The sequence below is a fragment of the Hypomesus transpacificus genome, chromosome 23 (assembly GCF_021917145.1).
Source record: "Hypomesus transpacificus isolate Combined female chromosome 23, fHypTra1, whole genome shotgun sequence".
Classification (NCBI taxonomy): domain Eukaryota; kingdom Metazoa; phylum Chordata; class Actinopteri; order Osmeriformes; family Osmeridae; genus Hypomesus; species Hypomesus transpacificus.
This window is the reverse complement of record NC_061082.1, coordinates 8,261,351-8,275,084: the sequence shown is the minus strand read 5'-3', so window position 1 is coordinate 8,275,084 and position 13,734 is coordinate 8,261,351. Positions and strand designations below refer to the sequence as shown.

At 42.4% G+C, this 13,734-nt stretch overlaps 2 protein-coding genes across 3 annotated transcripts; one reads left to right on the top strand and one right to left on the bottom strand.

Moving 5' to 3' along the window:
* Window positions 1-82: 82 nt before the first annotated feature.
* stam2 (signal transducing adaptor molecule (SH3 domain and ITAM motif) 2) lies at window positions 83-7,891 on the bottom strand. Of its 2 annotated transcripts, none has more exons than XM_047046549.1 (14): window positions 7,719-7,891; window positions 6,705-6,789; window positions 6,197-6,272; window positions 5,388-5,483; window positions 5,078-5,221; window positions 4,325-4,391; window positions 4,051-4,237; window positions 3,872-3,966; window positions 3,658-3,740; window positions 3,406-3,493; window positions 3,211-3,265; window positions 2,891-3,041; window positions 2,162-2,301; window positions 83-2,069 (listed from the first exon to the last, which is right to left on the bottom strand). In XM_047046549.1, exons 1-14 carry the CDS (start codon window positions 7,756-7,758, stop codon window positions 1,877-1,879), a joined length of 1,500 nt encoding a protein of 499 aa, XP_046902505.1. In that variant the 5' UTR covers window positions 7,759-7,891; the 3' UTR covers window positions 83-1,876. The 2 variants fall into 2 exon arrangements, with proteins under 2 accessions (XP_046902505.1, XP_046902507.1); XM_047046551.1 differs by having other exon boundaries at window positions 2,171-2,301.
* Window positions 7,892-8,081: 190 nt separating this feature from the next.
* On the top strand, window positions 8,082-13,241 carry hacd2 (3-hydroxyacyl-CoA dehydratase 2). The gene is made up of 7 exons (XM_047046552.1): window positions 8,082-8,529; window positions 9,365-9,482; window positions 10,056-10,074; window positions 10,475-10,563; window positions 11,201-11,322; window positions 11,893-12,071; window positions 12,307-13,241. Exons 1-7 carry the CDS (start codon window positions 8,405-8,407, stop codon window positions 12,387-12,389), a joined length of 735 nt encoding a protein of 244 aa, XP_046902508.1. The 5' UTR covers window positions 8,082-8,404; the 3' UTR covers window positions 12,390-13,241.
* The last annotated feature ends 493 nt before the right edge of the window (window positions 13,242-13,734 follow it).

Genomic DNA, 13,734 nt, shown 5'->3' with positions numbered 1-13,734 from the left:
TCACCAAAACGTAAAACGTTGACAGAAAAGATCATAAAAGGATAATGCAATTAGCAAGAAAAACCCAATTATACATAAAAAGATGAATCTGAACACAGGTCAATTTTATTTCAATGAATATTAGAGTTCACTGTGTTACAAAAGGGTATTTAAAATGATAATACAAGATAAGAAGAAGAAACCTGATACAAACCATGGGAATATTATGCCAGTTGATAGGAACTTTCCCTGGAATCTTTTTAAATATAAAGATATACAGCAGCTTCCAGGGTGAATTCCTTTCCTAAAGTTGTTTCAGTATTTTTAATTACGATTTCTACAGAAAACAAGGCATCCAGTGGTACATAACTGTTTACAAAGTTAAGGTGCAATGCTGACAAAACCAGATATTTTACATCTAATATACAATACCTTTTAATGAGGCAAGTAAAGAAAATAAAGTGTAGAGCTCTGAATCATATTTTACTATCTAGCAAGGAAAAAAAGCAAATGGCAGATGAGAAATGTGGTCCTCAATTTGAACCCACAGAAATATTCCAGGGCAAACTGACCACTGGCCAAATACTGAAACTCTTATGTTAAGACTACAGTTTGAATGGCCAGTTCACTAAAGTCGGTCATGATGTGTGACCGAAATGCATGATGAATTTTCTTATAAAATTAAGTCAAAAAATAAGGTAAGTAAGTTACTACAATCTTACATTCATAAACCATAAAATTATATCACCTTGGGTACACAATATACCAAATAAAATACAAATACACAAGCATTGCAATTATCTATTTTAAAATGAAAAACTGCAAATAGCCATGCAATGTAGAAATGTGTTGCATTGCATATCAAAAGATGTCTTGAGTGAAGCAATCTCCAACTGATGTTGAGAATAAGGTCTTTATAGAAACATGATGCCCCACTAGACAAACCGACCGACATGAATAAACTTTAATTATTATACAAACAAAAGCGGAGGCATAGAATAGAAACCCTTTTCCAATAAGCCCCTCAAAAGGTTTGCGGTCTGTCTGGGCTCCTTCTACATTGACCAAAGCCATGGCAAAGTCTGTTGTTTATCATAAGCTATAATGCTTTCTTCCATCTACAAATTCTTTACAAACTTTCGATTTGTGTACAAATAATAATCTCAACCTCCAATTCAGCAAGTACGATCACAACTCAATCAACATATCTTAACACACGCACACACACTCACGCACAACAACTACTCCATCTCCCTCTCTATCAAGTCTGTCTTTACTAACGCCCCAGAGTGCATCAAGGCAGTGTATGGGAAGCTCATTTTAGAACTGAATCTGAAGAAATGGTTATTGTACAAGATACCATATACAGTGGGTATGTAAAGTGTTGCACTTTATGACGTTTGACCCAGAGCGGTGCAATCTATAATGGTTGATGCTGGTGAAAGGGACATATGAGGAAAAACTGTCCAACCACAACCTCCTTCATAGATCTACAAGAAAGACAGGTTAAATCAACAAAACAAACATTTAAAATAAAAGACTGATTAAAAACAAAACAGAAATCTTGTAGTAACTGATGTATGTGTATCAGACACAATATATAGGTCAGGAGAAGTGTGTATGTACAGTTTGCATGTCCAACATTCCAACAATTTGTGATGCAAATTGGTCATCCCTTCAAAAATGAGCCATATTGTTCTGTGGGTCGCCCGCCGGTCGACAGCGACATCACTTCCTTTACAGGGGCCTCTGCGCTGACTTCTCTGATGATCGTCGTACGTACGCATCATTTTCTCAATCAGGACGAGAAAGGAGGGTAGGGGACAATCAGGTGCTCGGTTGGTTCTGCGGTGTTGCGTTAAGTCTGAAGGTGGGAATCCCTACACAGACACGGGCCTTACAGGAGGGGCTGCTGATAGTAGGCAGCTTGCTGCGGCTGGGGGGCTGGGTGGGAAGGCGCCGCCATTGGATACGGGCCCGGAGCCATGTTGGAGTTAGCATTCTGATAGGCTGACATGTCCATGGCCACCCCCATTTGGGGAGGGTATGCGGCACTGGGAGCTTGGCTCATGTAGGGCCCATTCATGCCACTGATGGGAAGGAACCAAGGACAGCAACATTAGCTCTATGCTTGTGAGCCATAGCAGTTCCAAGGCTTGAAATAGAGGCTGCAGAAACCTACCTGACGTACTGTGCTGGTTGACTGTTGGGTGGGAGAGAGTGAAGGGGTCCTGGCTGGTCAGATGCAATGTAGGTCTGGGTTGGGGGGCCCTGGGACATCCCTGGGGGCATGTAGGCACCTCCTGGCTGGCCGGGATAACCCTGAAAACGAGGGGACAGAAAGAGAAGCGGAACCCTTAGATGACTAAACAAATGTTTGACTCGGGATCAAATCTAACAAATGGATTACTCCGCTAAAGAAACAACGACCTCATAAAGTTAAGGTCAAAAGCCCTCACTGAAAGAACAGGACCAGCCAAGGTGAGTGTTTGCTAAGTGTTCAATTGAGGTGGAGCTTTTCTTTGATGTTTTTTTTTTTTGCTGCACTGTGCAAAAAATGGACCTAACAGAAAGTGAGCAGAGCTCCTGTCCAGGCAGGACCACTGAAGCTGCCATAAGTCTCCGTCGCAGGGGAGTGACAGCGTCATCAATCATGGTGACAAAAAAAAGGAGCGCAGCAGACAAAACACAGCTGCACGTGGTCCACTGAGAACGCTGTACATTGAGACGTCTCGTGACTAGGTCAGGCGTGTGAAATTGGCGTCGGCACAAATCACCTCTTCTTTTTCAACACACACATTCATAACTTAAAAAGCCAGACAGGGATTTCAATCGTTATCTTTGGGCCATTTTCTGATCTGCCCGTCATTCATTCGATCCATAAATACAACGAGAGACAGTGAAGTCTTACCGGCATGGCTGCAGCGGGGGCAGGTGGGTATTGGGCCGGGGGCTGCATCTTAGAATAGGCCGTGTAGAACGGAGCCTCGTTCATCAGCTTGTTATAGAGCTCCAGGGCTTCCAGAACCTTCACGTTGAGCTCTGACAACTCTGAGTGTTGCCTGTCAGGCAAAGAACGCGTGTGAGAGAGAGACAACCGCATTGCGTTTAGAGAGGAACGCATGAAAGCGGTGTCGGACAAACCCCTCGCGGGTTCTTGATCTGGGGTGAGATTGACCGCACGCTACATGCGAGGTGTGCTTTGTGTGGGGAAAGGTGGATTCACCATACCTGTCGATCTCTTCTAGTTTCTCATCAATCATGGGGTTCATCTGCTCACAGGCACCTGGGGAGGTAAGAAGCAGGGATTAATACAAATGAATTACACTCGAGTCTGAATGGACAGTCTCCTGTACATAGTCGAGCCAGCTGCAGCGCCGATGGCCAAAACTTGGATCTATAGGGGCATTACAGACTAGTTTATACCCTCCAGCTGGACCAGCTCGGAGTCGTCCAGAGCTGCATCAGCGGGATCCTTGTTCTGAAGCAGGAACAGCGTTTTGTCCATCTTCTCCTGCAGAAACAGAGAGTGGGAGAGAGAAACAGAGAAGAAGACAGGCGGGGGGGGGGGGGGGATGAAGAAAGGGAGAAGGAAATGGGGGAGTTTAAAGTACGGATGAGAAAGATCCAAATGATTGAGCAGATAGTCGTGATGGTTGTACACTGCTGTCTACCCACCTCGTCTATGAAGACAGGCTCCGGTTCCACTTTGGGTTCTATACAGGGTTCTTCAGGAGTCTCCGTCTTCTCTACATACGCCACTGAGGAATGACAAGGCTGTTTAACTCATCAGTCCACACATTACTCTGATCGATGAACTGGATAAATGGGAGCAAGGTATTGCAAAACCGAGGCCTGACCCATGCCGTGGTACTCATGAAGGAAAACCTACCCGCTTCAGGTTCGTCATTCAGGTTTGTAGTGACGAAGTTGGACGGGAAAAGACCTATTCCCCTGTGGTTCTCTCCTTTCCACCAGTTTGGATCACTGCACACATCATTTCATGGGATGTTATGAGATCAACCATCTTTAAAAAGGGACACCAATTGCATGACTTGAGCGGCCAGTTACCTGTCGTCGAGGACTAGGATCAGCTCCCCAGTCTTGAAGGTCAGCTCGTTGTCCTCCGCCGCCTCAAAGTCATAGAGGGCCCGCACCTTCCTGGAGTCCTTGCCCCCGTTAGTGTTGAAGGGGGGATCAGAAGTCACCATGAGGGGGCGGGTCTCAACCTTCTGCTCCTGCAGGGACAGCTCGATGGCTGAGGGAAGGAGGGGGCTGTGTGTGTTTAATTGTGTTCACCAGCTCCATATCAAACTGTCTGCGTACGGCAAGGGGCGATGTCTACCTTTGGCCAGATCGTCGTCATCAGAGGCTTTGCTCACTGCAGGTGTGCTGACCTTCAAGCTAGACCCCTGCGGTCAACACAGAACACATGAGGTGATTATGGTAGGGAGAGAGGGAGAGAGGGATGGGGGAGGGGGTAGAGAGTAAGCGAAAGAAGCATACTTTGTGATGCCACCTCTAGGAGTTTATAAGTAATACAGCATGCACAACAATCAACGAGAGAGACTAAACACTGCTCGTTTAAAAGAAGAAGCCACGCAACAGTGGCCACAGGAAAGCTTGTACAATCTTTAAAGCAAACATTGTTATCCGGGTCAGAGCCTGCACAAGGGCCCCATATCGACACATACCACGTCACATTCGCTGGCATGAAGAACAAAAAAAAGGGTGTGCATGCCAATGCAAGCTTCAAGGAAGAAATGAAGATGACGAAGATGCTAGGCAGTTCCACACAATCACAAAACAAAATGTAAGTCTTCACATGGATAGACTGGTTTTACATAAAATAGGAGAGGAAATTCCAATGTAAGCTCAAGCGCCACCCAGGGCTACAGTATATTGGCAACACATGGGAAAGAAGTGAAGACTTGAGTGGGTGCTAGACAAGGCCAAGGACATAGAACAGTGAGTATAATGTCATCGTGAAATTGCAGTTAGATCCTCATTGACAAACACAATAAATTAAAATAATGAAAAATTTCAATAAAACTGAAGTAACATCAACATTGGTGTTAATGATCGTGAAGGTTTTTACCTGGGAGCCCGAGGGAAAGCTCACCCCATCCTCTTTTAGAGACTTAATGGTGGCGCTGATGAGACTGAGCTGTGGATCCTTCTGGAAACTCTCCGCCCATTCCATCATTAAGGCCTTCAGCTTGTCACACACCTTGTTGTGAGCCTGAAGTGACAGAGCGGAAACTATAGATGTGTTCACTTCACCTACCTAATTTCAGCCTTTGACTATTATACCATAACGAAACAGTGGGAATGGTGGAAATATCATAATAATATGGATTTTTTAAAGGAAGGTTTGACCTGATTTAAGCCATGTTGACAAAACATACCCTGCCGAGGACCGCCCGCACTTCACTGGCAAACTCTCGGGAACAGATCTCTAGGTGAAAGATTCTTCCAGCATTAGCGACACCGGCTCCTAGCAACTACAAAACATGTAAGACATATTAGCTTAATCATATTTCTTCAGGTATAATCCAGGGGTATCAAAGTGTTTTAAATCCTATCCAGCTGGGTCTGGTGTGCATGCCGTGTGCATCCATTTGTATCTGTTAAATGATTGAGCAGCATATAAATAAAAGGTGAAGACGTTTAAATCATTATGTACGACTTAATGACTTTGGAAGTTTAGCTGCAGAGGGAGAGGTCTAATAATAGAATCATGTGACATCTTTACTCATGATGACTCAAAGAGAATGATCACATAGTCACAGTATCCCTCCTTGTCAGACTGCCCTGAACAACCCAGATTATTCCACAGCATTCCGGGCCCAATGGAGCAACTGTGTGACAACCAGATAGTTTTGAGCTACCCTGACAGCTGAAGAGGAAGGAGGATTCGATTTTTAGTTCAATTCTATTAACGTTATTGATCCCAAAGGAAATTCCAGCAATAACATAACAGGTGTTATTTTACGAGTGTTTAAATAACACTCAGGGAAACATACGTAAGGCCTCCAGCAACAGGCAAACTTGAACGATCACATTCGACAAACAATCCTTTACAAAAGTAAATAAAACAGTCAGAAAGTTGTCGCTAAATAGGTCACATCACAGCTGAGGACTGTCTGAGTTCTACTTAGAAATAAAGATTGGGAAAAGGACAGAAAAAAGGGCGGGTTTTCCAGCTTGAACTCACAGTGAGAGCCTGCATGGCCACATGTGGGACCTTGTGATTGACTCTTTTCATGATGGATCTGAGGCAGTCCTTTGCTCTGGGGAAGGACAGGTACAAAGCTATTAGATATAGGAGGAATGGTAATTCACATTTACATTTAGTAGACGCTCCTATCCAGAGCGACTTACAGTAAGTACAGGGACATTCCCCCAAGGCAAGTAGGGTGAAGTACCTTGCCGAAGGACACAACGTAATTTGGCACGGCTGGGAATCGATCCAGCAACCCTCTGATTACTAGCACGATTCCCTAACCGCTCAGCCACCTGACTCCCCATAATACTAACATCAAAGGCTCCAGGAAAAACATTTAGAATCTATATCCATGATTCGACATTCATGGCGATGAAGCTGTACTCTAATAGAATGCATATTTATACACGGACCAAATGTTTATAATGTGAAAACAATTTTAAGTGCTGCTGTAAGTAAACAATGCTGTTGTTTTGGAGACAGGCTGTTCTCAGATTACCCATTGGGTGTTGTTCCAATCCTGTCGCAGATATCCATAATGAGGCCCCAGTCATCTGTTGTGTTGGTTTCATTGGTTGCTTTCTCTGAGAATGTGACAGATCATGAATATTTATTGGAAACACTGTATGTATTTCACTGTGAATCGTCCTACTTGTTACAATAAAATACAAGTCCAAGTATGGTGACGTCATACCTAACCCGGTACTTTGCTGTCACCATAATTGCCATGTGACCTGCTATTTGTTGTTTAAAATATATAGCTAATTAAAAAAACTTGCTGGGTCAGACTACGACATTGAGTCAGTGACAGCTAGTGACGTCAATGTTCCAAGATGGACTGACAAACTAAAGACAAGGTGATTTAAATGCATCATTTGCATTGAGAGATAGTTGGTGACCTATGTAACGTATTAGTAAGTTATAGCTTCTCTTTCTCAGATCGAGTCTGACTTCAATCAAGAGTTATTGTTGCTGCTAACAAGCAGTACATACGCGGTTATACAGATTAAACACTAGGCCTTATACTGTTCTAAGTTTGCACAATATCTGATCTTTCGGGGGTATTCATTTTTACAGGGAGCGGCCCGCGGAATGAATGCTACTATATAAAAGTACGTTAGCTGATATTCTAGCAAATATCCCCACTACTATACACTAACACATTAGCTAAAGTTAACTGTAGCACGAATCACGCTTACTGTACGTTAACATACATTGTAAGTAGCTAACATAAAACATAGCCTATCCCAGACGTCATCAGAAACAATAGAATGGTTGCCGTTTTTCAGTTTTGACAGCCTGGCTGACGGCTTTATGCCAGTGATTAGCAAGCTACCTAGCTAGCAACCCATCTGTTGAAAATAGGAATCGGTGTAGTGCAGTAGCAAGCTGCTAACTAAGTTTGCCAGATAATCAACAGGGTTAGCAAAACAGTTAGCTATAGTAGGTAGCTCGAGCTAGCTATGTTAGGTTGCTAAGTCTAATAACAACGGCAATAAAAAGCTGAACTTACCGACATCTTGGTCAAATGGATTTTGGGTAAATAAAGGCATGTTGACTCTTTATTAGCGAATAAGTTCTAACGGCGAAAACTGTGACTTTCTTTAATAAAATATTTTCCCTTCCTCATCCATCAAAGTGTACACTTTCACCAGTTGCTCTTCCGTAAACTTGGGTGTCCAATCAAATGCCTGATTATTATTAAAAGCTAAATAGAAAGATACATGTCACATACACTTTTTGCAGATATCTTTAACGTCTTTAACGAATTTCAGTTTGAACCTGTCATGATGTAGGTATGTTTTAATACCTTACTATTTAGTTAGTTGTCTGTCACACAGGCAAGTACAAAGATATCTCTATTGGGGTCCTAAACTTTGGAATGAAGTAACTGGGGTGGAATAACAGTAGAAATCGATGTAATATGTGTTGACTCTTTTCTTGTATTTTAAAGAGGGATACTATATTGTTTGATTATTTTATCAGTATCTTGTAATTTTTGTTTTGTTTTTGCTACCTAACCTGTCAAGCGTTCTATGTCTTGCGTTATGTTATGGTGATGTTGCAGTAGGGGGCGCGCGTTCTTGTACCCATACCCTGAATATTGTTTGCGGCCCTTGCCCTTTATGCCTTTCGTTTCCTGAGTCGGTGAACCGATTGCAATTATCAGCACCAGGCACCGTCAAGTGGATTTCAGTCATGTCAGCACCTGGTATGGGGAGCACCAAAACAGCTCACAGTGATGTGAGCCAAAAGAAGAAGAGGGGACCAGGTGCCCTGGCGACGGCGTATCTGGTTATTTATAACGTGGTTATGACAGCTGGGTATGTACATTTAATTCTGTACTTCCTGTTGTAGTCTATGCCGAGTAAATAGCAAGCGTGATAATTCCTCATGGATTAGAAGGATGGATAAAACTGGCACACACTCGCATCGAGACACGATTATTCGAACCGTATGTAGCATTTACCATCTATTCCAGAGCAGAGGCCTACCAGACGTAATCTAATAATAAACTCGTGTTGAGGAAAATACTTTTGTCACAAGCTAATAAGATTGCATGCCGCCGCAGGCAGACAGTCTACTATTGTTAAGACCACTGTAATCGGAAAGTGATCATTTGTCAAACAGGGGTGCTGTTGTTATAATGTTGCTCAAGTGCGATAAGGACAGGGCATGTATTCAGCATGACTACCATAAAGTGGCGATGTCGTCGTGAAAAGTTAAGCGTTTGTCCCCCGATGAACAATTATAATGTACTAATGTCAATGACATGCAGACTGATCGCATACCTATTTAATATATCATTGTACATATAACATTTTGCGTGTTTAAACAGTAATGTAATGGGTCAGATCATGTGGAATATGTTAAAATGATTAAGGATTGAGCAACAGCCTTTATATTGCCAGATTGCACAAGTGGGGGTGCTATCCTAACCAGTTATATCACATTGTAGTTCTATTCCAACCAGTTAGATCACCCCCTCACCTTGGTTGGTGCTGGCAGGTGAAACTTTAGAACACATAGCCTACGGTTGACTCAGCCCTTTCTATGTTAAAGCAGGCTGTTTTACCTACAGCTTTGGACAACTGATATGTTTTACTGTGCCTTACTTTGCAGTGAAATGTAAAAGGTTTGTATGTGTATGTTATTTAGGTGGCTGGTGATAGCTGTGGGCCTGGTTCGTGCTTACTTGGCCAGAGGCAGCTACCATGGTCTATACTACTCTATAGAGAAGCCCCTAAAGTTCTTCCAAACTGGTGCTCTCCTGGAGGTGGGTGAAGGCAGTGTCTGCTTACAAATACTGTATTCTGCAGGCCATCCTTAAGTAACCCATGGCTGCTATTTAGCGATGAGTAAGTGATACAAAAACACAGTTTTAATTCCACTGTGACACGTCCGAGACTCTTCAGCTTCCACCCTTGTGATATTCACACACACAAGTTCGAGGGCCCTTGTGTGGATTGGAAATCCAGTTCCAAATAGCACTTGAATTTGGGAGGACCAAGGAAATGTCCTCACAAGTTCAAATTTACCTTAGTTTACTATTCTTGAGGGGACTTCTGATAAACATACCCATACACGCATGCACACACACACACACAAACTGTGCAAAAGTCACTTAGTGTTTCAGTAATTGCTTTTAGCCATACTGTATTATCAAACATTGAACTTTGTATAATATAAGATCTTAACATTGTGCTTACCAATTCTTATGAATATATCTATATCTACATAAGCATGGACATTTAAAAAAAGTATTTCCAGGCCAGATAAAATTGTTATTCTGTTTCTGTATCATTTAGCTGTATATATCCTAAATGAATGTCTTTTATTCTTTTTTCAGGTATTGCACTGTGCTGTGGGTAAGTTCCTCTCCTGTCACCTTTTGGTCTTTTTCATCAGTAAACCAAGATTGTGGACCTACTGCATAGACAGCTGACCTTAGAGATGTGGGGTTGGGCAATTGTAGTTTAGGGAAGCTTGCCAGGTGGTGCCCATGTGCAAAGGAGATGCTGTAAATCTTTGGTGGTGTGATTCTGGGTTGAGAGTCCACTCCTCTTTATCTGGGATTTAAAGCTAAACCTGACCTTTCCCTCAGCGAGCTAACAGACTATGGTTGCCTGCTGTCGTTCAGCACACAGCACTGTGCTGCCCCCTGCTGTGACCAACTCTACACACGGTCTACTGAGTAGACTCAGTCACTGTCTTTTATGAAAAGGACATTTTGTAATTATTTGATCCTCTCATCTTTCTACCCTTTAGGCATTGTTCCATCCTCAGTGGTTCTGACAGGATTCCAGGTGATGTCTCGAGTGTTCCTCACCTGGGCTGTGACTCACAGTGTCAGAGAGGTATGAATGCTATATTATTAATTTCAAATGAGTATTGATACAGTTCAATGAATTGGTCCTATCACTCCATGGAGCAACTGTTACTTTTCAAATAATGGATTATCTAATGCTGATGTTTTTTGGATCTTTCAGCTCTTTTTTATTGTTAGGTTCAATATCAGTGTGGTTTTGATCCATGTTCATAATAAGTTATACACATAGACTGAAGAAGAGTATTGATCCCTAAACAATGCCCCTAGATGTTGTCTTCCATCCAAAAGAAAGACTGTCTTGCTGAGGCATCAAGGTCTGTAAGCCTGGAATAGCCACCATGCTTGAAACAAACATTATTAACACTAATGTACGCGTCGGGACAATGTGTGTCCGCATGTCTGAGGATGGGTGTGTCTTTATGCCTTTGCATTCAGCCTATGTTGACTCAACCAGAATGTGGGTTTTGCTTTTCCCTGCTGTGTGTCCCGCTCATGTCTCTGTGGACTGATGTCTGGATCGTCCTGAGATGCATGGTTTTTCTTGCAGCTATAACCGATTCTGAATATGAAGTGGATAAGCCCTACTCTACCTCCTTTTCACCATTTTGATATCCCCCCCCCCCCCCCCCCCCCCCCCCCCCCCCCCCCCCCCCCGTCCACCACAGGTCCAAAGTGAGGACAGTGTCCTTCTGTTTGTAGCGGCCTGGACCATTACAGAGATCATCCGGTACTCCTTCTACACATTCAGCCTGCTCAACCACCTGCCCTACCTCATCAAATGGGCAAGGTAAGGACCAGATTGGCTAAGACTGATGGTTATTTACAGTGCAGGTTTTCCCATAAAAGGAACATCTTAACTGACAGAAAACAATGATACAAAAGAACTGATACGCATTGACATTTTCTGGCAGTGAAAGGGTCAATGATGGAGTGTGGGAGTCGGTGAGGGTTGTTGCATAATCAGTTTTTCCTCACAACCATGGCAACAGTCTTTAAGAGCCCCAGAGTCCATAGGGAAGGACTTTCTGTGTTTCCAGCCAGGGCAAGGCATTGATGCGTTCCTCTTTTCACCTAATTCAGTAGCTTTTTTTTACTTGTGATGTTTGATGTGGAGTGCATTTATTTGAAATTCTTGCCAGAATTAGCATCAAGGTGATGTTTCATGCTATCCAGCCTTAACCAGGGAAATACATTGCCTTGGATCTTTAATGTGCTGAGTTGTATTAGAATTGTTCAGTTGGTATTGCACAACTCAGTTTAAACCATTACCTTATTATAGAGCTGTATTGAAAATGTATGTGTCTAATAGCGCATCCTTTTTTCATAGTTATTAATGTGCCCTATTCCCTCTATCCAGGTACACTTTCTTCCTTGTGCTGTACCCAATGGGTGTCACTGGGGAGCTGCTAACTATCTACGCAGCCCTGCCATATGTACAGAAGACTGGCCTATACTCTGTCACTCTGCCCAACAAGTACAACTTCTCCTTTGATTACCACACCTTCCTCATCCTCACCATGATCTCCTACATTCCACGTAAGTTGCACCGACTCCTCCCCTCTCCCCGCACGGTAAGGTGTATCTGATGATGTGTTGAGTCATCTAGGTCACAGCAGCTATTCATACTGGCCATGTTGTAAACACTGCATGCTGTGAAATAATGCTAGGCAATACCAATGTTCTCTTTCGAAGTGCCTGCCTCACTTCCAAGTCATTGTGGTGATTTATACCGGAAGTGTGACTCCTTTCTTCTCCCTCCTCTCCTCTCTAGTCTTCCCACAGCTGTATTTCCACATGATGCGTCAGAGGAAGAAAGTCCTGGGGCATGTGGAGGACTATACCAAAGTGGAGTAAACCGAGCACATCACAGACTGGTCACAGGAGAAAAGAGAAATTAAGAGAAGATAACCTTTTAGAAACCTGCTTGGCCTACTAAACATGTCTGCTTGTTGATAAACCAAGCTTAACTCTGTTTTCAGATCCAGAAGTACGATGTGAGGACTATGATGTAATCAAACAATGTTTTTATGGTTTATCAATTGGTTGTTGATGAGTTGTTGCCTGAGATCCAGTTTTCAAGTGCATATACTACAATTTGAACAGCTTGGTGGTTTCTTTATGAGCAAAGGCACTCGCCCACTGTTCTATAAGAACGCTTACTCAAAACCGTACTGAATCGAATACAGTTGCATCTCTTTCAGAGGCGAGCAGAATGGTCCTGGAAAGGACTCTTGATCATACTGTTTAACTTAAATGCAATGATACATACTGTCTTCTTCTCTAGTGGCACTGTAAGAGATTAACTCTTAAACAACCCCCTGGTCTGCACATTGTTGTCATGAATAGTAATTGTCCTTTGTTTGGATACAGTTCCAAGACAGTTGGAAAAGAAGAAGTTTGATTTAAGTTATTGATGTAAGTTAGTAACAATTTTAGTTCTGTAGCTTATTTTGTCACATGTTTGATCACATTCCATGTTTGGTATAATAAAGCTTTTTCATTCTGTGTTTGTTTAGTTTCTGTTTTTGAATTATACCTGGAGAACTGATGTAACTGGGAGTTTGAAAGGTTACCATGTCCTATCAAGATTAGTAATGCTTTTTATGTTGAGTGAACCTTGTCAACCAGTTTGTACTGAATTTGCATTGACCAGGGTTTGTGCTATATTGGTGTCCTTGCTTTTAATAAATGTTAACTTAAGGTTGGTTACGTTTGTTAGTTTATCTGTACCTGTTCAGGCTACACGTGCTGTTAATGACTAGTTCTAGAGTTGCTGAATAGATTTGAGTTGTGCGGTTGAAAGCTTTTCCGTATTCGTTGTCTGTTTGGTCTGATAAAACTCATTGAAATGATCTTCCATAATGCTAAAGGCTATACTGAAATCTTCTCTGTGACTTGCTACATTTGATGCTACATTTTAAAGTACCTTGGAAATGTCACAAGCCATCACTATTTTTCTGTATTTATTCACACTTTGAGTTAAACTATAGTTGCCAGAATGTACTGTGACAGAAAGCTTACATACTATACACACTGGATCCAATTGGATTAGAGAGCTTGAAGTCATGCATTCCCAATGAGCCTAATAATACAGAGAGATGGTGCACATGTGTGATGCCTGGCTTTGCATGGTACTACCCTTATCTGCTTTGATACTGGAAATAACCTTATGATAGATGTTTTATGTTGTTATGCCATG

Coding starts and splice junctions, on each gene's coding strand:
- stam2 (XM_047046549.1), bottom strand. CDS start 7,758: ATGCCTTTATTTACCCAAAATCCATTTGACCAAGATGTCG. Junction 4,392..5,077: donor GCTTTCCCTCGGGCTCCCAG/GTAAAAACCTTC, acceptor TGTTGACCGCAG/GGGTCTAGCTTGAAGGTCAG. Junction 3,741..3,871: donor GAATGACGAACCTGAAGCGG/GTAGGTTTTCCT, acceptor GTCATTCCTCAG/TGGCGTATGTAGAGAAGACG.
- hacd2 (XM_047046552.1), top strand. CDS start 8,405: ATGTCAGCACCTGGTATGGGGAGCACCAAAACAGCTCACAGTGATGTG. Junction 8,530..9,364: donor AACGTGGTTATGACAGCTGG/GTATGTACATTT, acceptor TATGTTATTTAG/GTGGCTGGTGATAGCTGTGG. Junction 12,072..12,306: donor CATGATCTCCTACATTCCAC/GTAAGTTGCACC, acceptor TCTCCTCTCTAG/TCTTCCCACAGCTGTATTTC.